Genomic DNA, 11,164 nt, shown 5'->3' with positions numbered 1-11,164 from the left:
GAGATCTTTCCCATATTCTTCTGCCCGTGGCAGTGACAGTTACGAAGAGGGTACATTGTTCGAGTTAATAGCCGAATTTCATATTAGGGACAGGAAAGTCCTCTCAGACAGGAAAATTTGATTGCAAAAACCAGTCTGAATACGAACGGATAGAAAAATTGCTGGGTGCTAAAAGGTTATTGTAATTATTACGATAATTACTGTCACTTCAGTACAGTCTTTAAATAAATTTTTGCTAGTCTATATGCTAGTCTAGAAATATATGCATGGCCGTTCTTAGTTGGTGAAGTGATTTGTCTGGTTAATTCCGTTAACGAACAAGACCTTGACCTGCTAAATAGTCAGACGATTCGCGAATCGTTCTCGACTTCTTAGAGGGAAATATTTGCTAGTCTAATATTGCATCGACGGGTATATTTATATCAACGCATATTTACAGATGGAAACAACAGTGACGTAGCCAGCCCGACCGACAATTTAGTCATGCTATTGGTGTTCTTGACTGCGAAAACAATGAATTTCTAAGACCCTATTTACACTAGAACGAAAGTCCAGATTTGTAAAATTTTCCGGATTCATTGTTACACACATGTATCGGACTTGTCCGTTTACACTCTGTATGCGGATTTGTCCGTTTACACTCACATTACTTGTTCTTAGAGAATTGTTTGGTCGTCATATTGAATTTCTTCGGATTCGTCGTGCAAAGCGTTTACACAAGAAATTTTCCGGATTCAATGTTTCTGATACGAAGTTTCCACAAACTTTTACGATTCAAAGTTTCCGGATACGGCTTAAACCGAGTACATTTTCTATCGGATTCGTTGCTGCGTGTGTAAACAGCAACATGAATCCGGTACTAAAACATTCCGCTTTCGTGATGAATCTGGAAACTTTCGTTCTAGTGTAAACGGGGTCGAAAAAAATGAATAGTGATGGTAACATAAAATTTGCATAGCATGCATGACTAAATCGTCAGGCTGGGCTACGCACTGGGAAACAATTAATTCTAGGTTGTTCAAAATATTAATACCACTACAGGCGGGTTTACACTACGAATCTAGGGATTGCTAGGATTAACTTTTAACTATACTTTCTTTGCGCATATAGCTGCATAGTCCGATGCGACTGCCCCCTGGCTTGAATGATGAATTATCAATAGAGGTAACAGCTCTGTCCCCCTGATTATGTACTATGATTAGTATAATTATGCTGACATTACCAGCTGGGGCTTGGCAAGCAAGTTTTGTGAGCGGAGGTAATATAATATGGTCCCAACTGAAATACCCAACTTTTTTTCCACATGCAGAGCCCCTAGTGAACGTTTTGGCTTTCCTATTCACTCAACACAAGCAGAGTCGATGTTTAACGCTGAACAAGGGCATGCATGGTCGCGCATAACACCCCAATGATTAGCATCTAGCGAAGAAAATCTCATTAATAATTCATATGCATTTTAGTGTGCAAATTCATAAGCAAGTCAATGTGGTGGTTTCATACCTGATATAAAGTACCATGAATGCTGTCTAATTAGGATGCAACATTATATAATTTGTAACGTTCATTAGCATTCTTTATGAAATGTGGTTTCATCCAAATTACCTTTTGCATACATGGTGCAAATTTATTTCTCGACAACAATGCGCGCGGCTTTTTTGAAGTAATTTATTTTGACCTCGCGTTTTAAATACGACAAGACTCCTTCGCATGTTTTAAATAATACTTAATTCAGCTAATGCGAAACAAAAAGTCTGATCCGAAACTGAGCCAGATCTATCTCATAAAATACTGTACACTATACACTGTATGGTCAGGCCTTCAAGATGTCATGTCTAAACACAGTCAGTACCGTCAGACCAGCAGGCAGGGAGAATTATCTTCAAAAAGGCGATTCTTTTTTACTCGGTATTGTACAGTCAGCATTGTCATTTCTTATTTTCGAATTTTAAGCTGTCATTGAATCAATCTTCTCTGTAGAATTATTTTTTCGGCTCATCATTGGCGAGGAGCGGCTCAACGTTTCGCTCAAAGTTACCCCTGGAGCAGGACCATAGTAGTTTCCATTGCTAGGACTGCCTATATTCACAAAAATAATAAAAGCGTCATGATGAGACTTACAGATTATTTAACTTTAAAGAGCGCAATCTAGGGATCCATAGAGTTTTAAAAAACCATACATGTAAGTTCTCATAAATGTTTTTATTCGAAATGTGAAGATTCATGATTATCACAGCAAAGATTGAAACTCGGAGAAGACTAGAAGAAGGGCATGCCTCCCCTATCGGGGAGAGGATCTCGAGAGCTTGCATGCTTTGTTTCTCAACAAGGTATTTAATTTTTCTATATTTGTCGTTATTCTCCTTTACCAAGAGATGAAATAATATAGGATAGCGAGTGGGATACCGTCGTTTCTATAGCAACAATTAGCCTTCGAAGTTTGTTTGAGAGAAAAAAACACAATGTTTATAATTATTTTGTCGCCAGAGCTATTTATGACAGGATGTCTTTTCTATTGATGAAGATAATTATTATTTTATTAACTTTCTGCACAATTATAACCCCCAACTTTCTTTAATAAAGGCCTATTTTGAGTTAAACTTACTGTAGGTATTATTTTTTCGGACCATAGCGTAGTTGTGGCTTCTTTCAGTGTAACTCCTATCTTCTTTAGAGAAAGCATTGCGGAACTATAAACAATTCAGAATTTGGTACATGTAATAAAATAGATTTGAAAGTTATGTCTTAGAACGTACTTTCTCAATTTTTAAAATATCCTATAAATTGTGAAAAATTGCAGAATTTTTCATTGAAAGAACTCTCCAATGCGGCATGTTTATCGTTACTTAAATTTAAAAGATTTTCACCTGTGGTACGCGAGACCGCGTTTGACTGCTTATTAAGTGACTAGTATTTGGAAAAATGTAAAATTAAAAACGTACCTTTACATTTAAAAGCACATGGAAAACGAATATCATCAGTCCTTGTAGAGAGTTAAATATTGCGAATAAATATTTAAACACAATCGTTTCTCGATTGAATACCAGCAAACCAAACACCCAGGTTAGACCAAGTATTGGAAGCAGAACAGCAGAACCTTTGAGAACGATTTCTGCTTTCCTTAACTTGCTATCAGCATCAGTGTGGTTTATGCTTACTGCCCTGGACGATAAAGTATTTCGTAAAGCCAGAACGAATATAGAAATGTTGATCTAAAAATATAAAAAGTTTAATGTTTAAGTATCTATCGACATCATTATGGAAATATTCAAAGTGCAAGGCATTTCTCTATTGCAAACATACAGTTTGTACACATTTTTATGCAGGAACGTTTATACTTTTTAAAACACGATGCCCGTCTAACACCATTCAGGTATATATAATTGATACGCTTTTAAATGAGTACGTGTTTGACTATAGGGCAACTTTGTTACAAGCAGAACCGGTTTGAACGGGCTTAACTTCCACGTTGAAGTGCTACCGTATTGAAAAAAGATGAAAGCGAAGTTTCATGCATGTTTTCAAGCATGTATATTGGCTAAATTGTCTATCAGCACACGGCTGGATGAGATGAAGAATCGTATTAATTCCTTTCTGGTTTCGAGAGTTATTTAGCTAAGGGAAATATGGACAATACAATGCATCTTCCGCCCCCCCCCCCCCGCAACACACACACAATACTTCACACAGGATCCATGTTCATGTGAAAGCTTTAGCAAAAGGTTTGGGAATGAGGTCAACAAAAAGCGAAAATGCTCGTTATGTAAAAGGTTTTTCTTTGAGGAACGTTTGAACAAAGTTTATTACCAGAAATATTAGTCCAATGGTAGCGACAAAAGTCCAAAACAGCGCACCTCCGGCACGGCACCAACATGAGTGTTCTGATATAAAATCATCTGGGCGATTTATTCCGACTAACACAGCGACAATCATCACTGGAAGTCCTACATAAGAATCAACACTGCTAAATACACATGCATCTCTAGACAAATTCTTGCCTCTCCTTATTCAGGCAACGAGAAGAGGTTGTAAAAAAGCGACAAACAGTGCCCGATTATAGAAAAATTGATAGCTTTCCAGCAGTGTTTAGTCTTCACTGTTGTCCAAACTGGTAAGCTTATTAATTTTATCGAAAGAATCTGGGACTCTACTTCCGAGTAATCATCGAATAACAGACTTGATATCAATTACTTATAGGAAAAGCGTGGTGTAGGTTTACGATTATATTTTTACCTGGTTGAATTCAAGTAATGCGTGTTACTAGTGCCTCTTATGACCCTCTTATGCTCTGCTTCAAATCATTTTCAAATTAATTTTGGCGCAAAAATTCCGGCCCTATGCCGTTGTACTCACCCCAGCCAATGGCGTAAAAGGCCTTCATATACTTTCCCCCCAGGCTCAAACTTGCATACACATTGACAAGTTGCCGGTGGATCACAACTCCCTCGCATAACATCCATCCAAATGACGCGAGTACAGAAAAGTACAATAAAATAGAGGTGACTATGCAGAATGTCTAGAAGAAAAAATCAATAACATATTTTATCGACACAGTGTGGTGTTGAAAAAGTTGGCAGTTAAAGGTATCCAAACCTCTTCATTACGTGCGGGTCCTGCAAGAATAGCAAATACATTTGTCATTCCGATAGCAACACAGAGATTCATGAGAACTTTAGAAGGAACTTTGCTTGTGACATTTCTGTGGATTTTTTTCCACTGCAACACGTGGGCAAATATCGTCAATATCACACCAGCCAATGATAGCGAACAACCAACTGTAGATATTATCTCCAAAGCGCCCTGCTCAGCTTTGCTTAACTAAGGAAAATAAACATTGGGTCATTTTTAGACAGTAAATTATGTTGAATATATAATGCTATGTACTGAATATGCTGGCGTCAAATCTTACCCAGCGTTTCCCCGAAATGTCCATAGTAGCGAAGGCAGTGAGATGGTCGCATTCACAAATCAAGCGGTTAGAATCTGAGTATTTCCTTTTACACCCATCTGACTTCCACAAATTTACAGTTAATTCTGGTTTCCAGTACACACATTGACTTTGCTCGTCCTAAGATGAAAAAATTTATTTTCTAGGATTTAAATTTTTCGAATCATATTTAATCGCATCCGTTATTTCAGACATTAAAATGGCATTAAAAATAGCATTTACAGCAGTACTCGATTGAGATTGTCCCTCAAATTGAATGAAATGGAATACGATGGAATAGTTTGGAATTGTTTGACCTTCAACCCTATACGCAAACCCAAACATTTCACACAGTTGAGCATACCATTCGAAATTATTCCATACTACATCGTACTATTCAATTCAATACATATTCTACAATTTTTAAACAATCCCACACCATTCTATTGTCCTCCCATTTTCTCTTATCACTCTACACATTTCTTTTTCATTACCGGTTTTTTTTCGTTCCAGGTGATGCGAACAGGTTCTTCAAATGGTATTCTAGGCTCAGGGGGCGGATGAACAATGACACTGACGATTTTGCTGTTTATTGTATGATTATTGCCATCATAATAATTGCCCCTCCGGAGTGAATTTAGTGTCTTATACCACACGACAACTACCACAGCTCCAGAATTCTTCGGAAGAGCGTCGTTTGATATAGTGAACGATGTATTTGGAAAATCAAAAGTTCTAACCTGAAGTGGCAATTCTAGACCCTTTAGGTATTTTACACCTATCTGTACGTTAGAATGATTGTTGAATATAGTCGAGATAGATTGGTTGTTCTTCAAATTCTCTCCATATTGCAGTCCATACTTTTGCAACATTATCGCCAGATTACGGATCAACTTCCCGTCCTAACGGAGGAAAGAAACGAATCGGTTTGATCATAAGATTGTCAGAATATCAAAAAATAGAGATCATAATACAGACATGCTTATATAGTCCGATCGAGCATGAAAGATCATGAAAATGTTGCTAATTAAGTTACACGTTTTCACGTGTGAATCTAGTTCGCAGTTTCGTTTGGGATCAGCTGGTTGCCAAAGAATCATCTGTGCCTGTCCCACTCCATAATAGCCAACGACTCTGCACCTCCATGGATGTAAATTAGAGCCCGCGTATGATCATCGTGAAATCGATTTCCAATTCCAATTTCCAATCATTAGGTCTTATCGGGAAAGCACTTTTTTCCCAAATAAAGACCATAGTGGGAATTTTCTTTGTTGGAACAATTTTTGACAGAAATAAAAATTAAACGGTACGCATTCGCAGTGACGTGAAAACTCACCGTCAATTTTCTCCACGATTTCCTATTTACGTCATCCAATATATTACTTGCAGGACCCAATATCTTGATACTGCCATCAGAAATATTCAAATTAATGATTTTCCGAAGTATTTCAACGGTCTGATTTAGAATGTGAGGACTCAAAATTTGTTTCTCTCCATTTTCGTTGGAACTATCCGTTAAATTGGAGAGTTCTTCTATGATATCTTGCGCGATTTTTTTTGAACTGTTGTATTCTTACGGTGCAGTTCATTTACCTGAAAATAGGATAGTAAACTAATGCGTTAGTGATATTTCTCTTTTAAAGGAAGTTGACAATAAAAAATATGTTTTATTTAAGGTTTTTTTAAAGGAACTCCAAAAACTGTGGTTTATCTTGAGTTTTTTATACTTGTTTTATAATTAGATCTGAGTAAATGGCGTCACAACTGGAGAAAGAGTTGAGTGCACAAATCTTTTTAATACAAATGGAAACAAGGATGAATTTCGTTTTAGACCAATCAGCAAGTTTGTTTACATTTTCAACAACCTAATCAGAATGCAAAATTTTGATGAAAGTACAATATATACCATTTTATATGAAGTATTCAAAATTTAGGCATTCTGATTGGCTTTGCCTAAAAATGTATACAAATATAGCGATTAGTTTAAAACGAAATTTCTCCATGTTACAAGTTGAAGGCTCCTGTATAGAAAACGTATAAGTAAATTTAAGCATTATAGACGAAAAAGTATTTCGAATAAAAATCTGTCGTAGCATATAACGAAAAATGGAGAAAACCATAGAATGACAATGGTGGAAAGAATAACTTAAATTAACTGGCCAGCCTTCCCGGAAAATTGTATGAACAAATTGAAAAAGTATAACTACATGAATTATAATTCATACGTGGGTAAAATTGTAGTTAGTATTTTAGAAGTAGAGTAGCAATTAACTTACTTCTTTTGCGAGACTGCTAAATCGATTTGTTTCGATGGAACTTTTCTCTAGACAAAAAGCGCATTCACATCTAAATTTATCATTTATGTACGTCACCTTCACTTCAAACTGTAGTTACCTTCACAACTCATTCCATTTCCTGTGAATCCTTCATAACAAGTACAGGTGTAGATCCAATGTTATTCTTGCACGTGGCTGAGAATGACATTGTGATTGTTTAACTCACATTCATTCTTATCTAAGAAATAATACAGATTGGAAAATAGTACTTTCCACAGCAACCATTCGAATGAAAATGAATGTTATATCGCAGGTTGTATGATTTTCTTCACCTTCGCAAACACTTCCATTTCCTGAAAATCCCTCTTTACAAGTACAGGTGTACGATCCATTGGTATTCTTGCACGTGGCTTGAAAATGACATCCGAGATGGTCAAACACACACTCATCTATGTCTGAGATATAATATACATAGTTTGAAAAAAAATTACCAACAAACTCTTGCATACAACATTGACTTATGTTATAGTTACTGAACCTTTGCAAACTTTCCCATTTCCAGTAAATCCTTCATTACAAGTACAGGTGTATGATCCATAGGTATTACTGCACGAGGCTTGAGAGTGACATCTGTAAGTTTTCACATCACACTCATTCATATCTGAGATATAATATAGATTGCAAAAAAATTACCAACAAAATCTTTAATGAACATTGACTTATGTTATCGTTACGGCACCTTCGCAAGCTTTCCCATTTCCAGTAAGCCCTTCATTACAAGTACAGGTGTATGATCCATAGGTATTGTTGCACGAGGCTTGAGAGTGACATCTGTGAGTTTTCACATCACACTCATCATATCTGAGATATAATATAGATTGCAAAAAATTTACCAACAAAATCTTTAATGAACATTGACTTATGTTATCGTTACGGCACCTTCGCAAACTTTCCCATTCCCCGTAAATCCTTCACTACAAGTACAGGTGTATGATCCAATGGTGTTGTTGCACGTGGCTTGAGAGTGACATCTGTGAGCTTTCGAAGCACACTCATCCATCTCTAAGATATAATTTAGATTGCAAAAAAATGACTAACAAATATTTTATTAGGCAATCACGTATGATATTTTTCCCTGTACCTTTGCAAATTCCCACGTAAATCGTTTATAACATGGTTGGAAAGTGATTGAATGTACGCAAACCGGAGAAATTTTTTCTTGGTATTAGTATTTGAAAACAGTCGAATTAACACTTTCCAACCTTGCATATATTATATATATAGGAAAGATCATCAATGTTATTTTAATGATGATTGCATAAGCTCGGGCTCGCAATGTTGGATTACTTGTAGTTTTAAATACAGTATGAAATATCGATTATTTTGTTTTGTTTGTTAATTATTCATGTTTTTAGAATTTCATTGTTTTCACAGTCAATGAACACCAAAATATTATAATAGCGGGACAAATCGTCAGGCTGGCTACGCTATGATAGTTTAAAAATATCAAATTCATAATTACTGAGTTGCAGACAGGGTTACTTCATGTGGAATTTTCTAGTAGATATTGCATAGTGTATTAAATTATGACATACCCTTTTCACAGATAAATGGCCACGGAGTGTTGCATGTATGGTCATTCCACTTTCCCTTTGTTAGATATTCAACACAATATTCATTTCCCTGTGCATTATTTGGCTCGTTATCATCCCAATTGAAATAGGTCGATAGGCTATCATCAGGATAACGCCATTTACCATTACGAAATGTCAAGCCAATCCACACAGTACTTTTTATTCCATCTTTAAATTCTCTCAGCAGGAAATCATTAAGACGTTTTCCCGTAACCCTGGCGAGCTGTCCACCGTTGGTTTTACAATTGTCGTTCGCACTTTCCCACGATAAAGATTTAGAATTTAAGAAGTAACAAAAACGTTAAAAGTTTTCGACGATGACGGACATTTAACTGCAAAAGAAGAAAAGATTCACAATAACAATTAACATATAGCGACGGTTGTTGGATTAACTAATTTCCAGATGATGAGCTCAAGGAGCTCATTCCTTATTTAAACTAAATTTTAAACAATGAAACTTCATCAAAAAACACCCAATTATTGGTAAGATTGATAATATATACAATCATGCATACTGTATATACAACCTCCTGGTATTGTGTAATTTTGACGCCTACCTACAGATAAAGTTTCTACGTTTATTCAAGTGTTGACGCTAGAAAAGCCGGTTTTAAAAAATGCAATAATGGTAAGACTACACTAACACCGTTTACACTACACTCAATTTATTGGCAAGGTACGGTTAAAATGGGTATTCGTTCCCAATTTTACTAGTGCTCAGGTTACCAAATCAAAGGCAGGGTATGCATATGGGTACCCATTTTAGCCGTACCGTGTCAATAAATTGAGTGTAGTGTAAACGGAGCTATAAAATAATTTTTAAATAAAATGATAATGACTACTATTTAATAACTATTTTTTAGTAATTTAAGGTAAATAGTATAATAATTATTGGTTTCGTCAGTCACGTGATATCGGGAATTATCACGGTCTCTGTTGGCGATAGCACTATGACCTCTGCCTTGATAATTCTAGAAATCACGCTCAATCGATATCTCATCTAATAATTATTCATTATTGTCATCGTCGAAATCTTGTTTGTGCGTTGATTCTAAATGAATAAACAATGTTGATTTTCGCCCAATTAACCGCTTATAAGCTGCTCAGTGTTGCCAGCAAATTGGAATTCAGAATTCTAATAAAAATTCTAATAAATCCATAAATCCTATTGTCACTCTCAGCCAATATATGTTGCCTAAATATTAATTCGCATAAGTATGATCGACACCCCCGCACGCTTTCATGATAATTTAAAGGCATCGTTTTCGAATAACCTTGTTTTTGAATTTACTTAGTTTACTTTTGCCTAAAACGTCCGATATAACATATCACTACACATAATATATAATATTTATGTACACTTGACAGGAAGCAGGCTACAGCTTCCACGATTTAGAGCGCCAGAATCTATAGCATTCTTGCATCACACAATTGATGCGATCGCACAGACAAAAAAAATCTATTGTTTTTCAACTACAAACATTTTTACATGCACTTTCATATCAAATGTAGTAAAAATACAATAACATAAAATAGACGAAGAACTTCTCGATCTAATAGTCTTTGTTAGGGCCCGCACTTACGTCGAGAGTTTTTTGTCTGTTTAGGACTGGGCGGTACATTAGTATATTTACTTCAAACCTACCTTCTCCTCTGACGTTGAAGACCGCAAGCGATATGAGGAAAGCTCGAAACAACAAAAACAAAAAGTGTTTAAATGAAGCCATTTTAAATGTGTAATAAACGTTGAAGTCAACGTTAAGTTCTTTTAAGTAGAACGTTTGCGTCCTATAGTGTTCTTTTATTTCCGCGTTGGTCTGATATATGACACCAACTCAGACAAAACGGTCAATGACCTAAGTGCTCATGCCTTTCTATTGTCCCAAGTCACGTCCGTAGTAAAACGCTCAAATTTTGTGTCATAGCAAAACTTTGTATGGAAATTTTAACATTGCACACATCGAAATATAAGGTGCATGATGGAGGCCACGGCTTGCTGCCATTGGTTAAAATTTTGAGATCTCGACTCCACTCAATTATCATTATTTGCCTTGTGTAACTGACATACTATGATGTTATATTCAAACGGCAGACACGGATCTTTGTAAACATAGCAATTTTGCCGCGATGTTCAAAGTTTATTTTTTTGTATAGTCGTTTTAACCGGATTTTGAAGACAATATTTTCTAACATCATACGTTTACATTAAAACTTCCACTGAAATACTGACACAGTCACCAGTCTGCGCGGGCTAAGCGCGCTTTGTTTATCAGACCCGTCACGGTCGCGTGGACGGCAGATTTTCAAAGGCCGCTCTGCTTGCACCGGTG

At 36.1% G+C, this 11,164-nt stretch overlaps 2 protein-coding genes and 1 long non-coding RNA gene across 3 annotated transcripts; all 3 read right to left on the bottom strand.

Moving 5' to 3' along the window:
- Positions 1-1,945: 1,945 nt before the first annotated feature.
- Positions 1,946-5,538, bottom strand: LOC114533018 (adhesion G-protein coupled receptor D1-like; the record flags this gene model as incomplete). Its single annotated transcript, XM_028554594.1, has 8 exons — positions 1,946-2,076; positions 2,603-2,687; positions 2,940-3,209; positions 3,805-3,941; positions 4,351-4,513; positions 4,591-4,797; positions 4,907-5,065; positions 5,419-5,538. Coding segments are annotated over 8 exons (1,272 nt in total), but the record flags the coding sequence as incomplete, so codon positions are not given.
- A 181-nt stretch (positions 5,539-5,719) lies between these two features.
- LOC114533042 lies at positions 5,720-7,249 on the bottom strand. The gene is made up of 3 exons (XR_003688020.1): positions 7,201-7,249; positions 6,261-6,517; positions 5,720-5,826 (listed from the first exon to the last, which is right to left on the bottom strand). It is a non-coding gene; the product is annotated as an uncharacterized LOC114533042 (long non-coding RNA).
- A 130-nt stretch (positions 7,250-7,379) lies between these two features.
- Positions 7,380-9,595, bottom strand: LOC114533017 (fibrillin-1-like). Its single transcript, XM_028554593.1, has 6 exons — positions 9,561-9,595; positions 8,796-9,091; positions 8,140-8,262; positions 7,739-7,861; positions 7,533-7,655; positions 7,380-7,438 (listed from the first exon to the last, which is right to left on the bottom strand). Exons 1-6 carry the CDS (start codon positions 9,593-9,595, stop codon positions 7,380-7,382), a joined length of 759 nt encoding a protein of 252 aa, XP_028410394.1.
- Between the last annotated feature and the right edge of the window lie 1,569 nt (positions 9,596-11,164).

This window comes from Dendronephthya gigantea, unplaced genomic scaffold, assembly GCF_004324835.1.
Source record: "Dendronephthya gigantea isolate DGI-Jeju-01 unplaced genomic scaffold, DenGig_1.0 000083F, whole genome shotgun sequence".
NCBI lineage: Eukaryota > Metazoa > Cnidaria > Anthozoa > Malacalcyonacea > Nephtheidae > Dendronephthya > Dendronephthya gigantea.
Note: the sequence above shows the minus strand (reverse complement) of the source record. Positions and strands in the feature narration are given on the sequence as shown.

Coding starts and splice junctions, on each gene's coding strand:
- LOC114533017 (XM_028554593.1), bottom strand. CDS start 9,595: ATGGGTACCCATATGCATACCCTGCCTTTGATTTG. Junction 9,092..9,560: donor CATACCCTGCCTTTGATTTG/GTAACCTGAGCA, acceptor ATCGTGGGAAAG/TGCGAACGACAATTGTAAAA. Junction 7,656..7,738: donor AAATGGGAAAGTTTGCAAAG/GTTCAGTAACTA, acceptor ATTATATCTCAG/ACATAGATGAGTGTGTGTTT.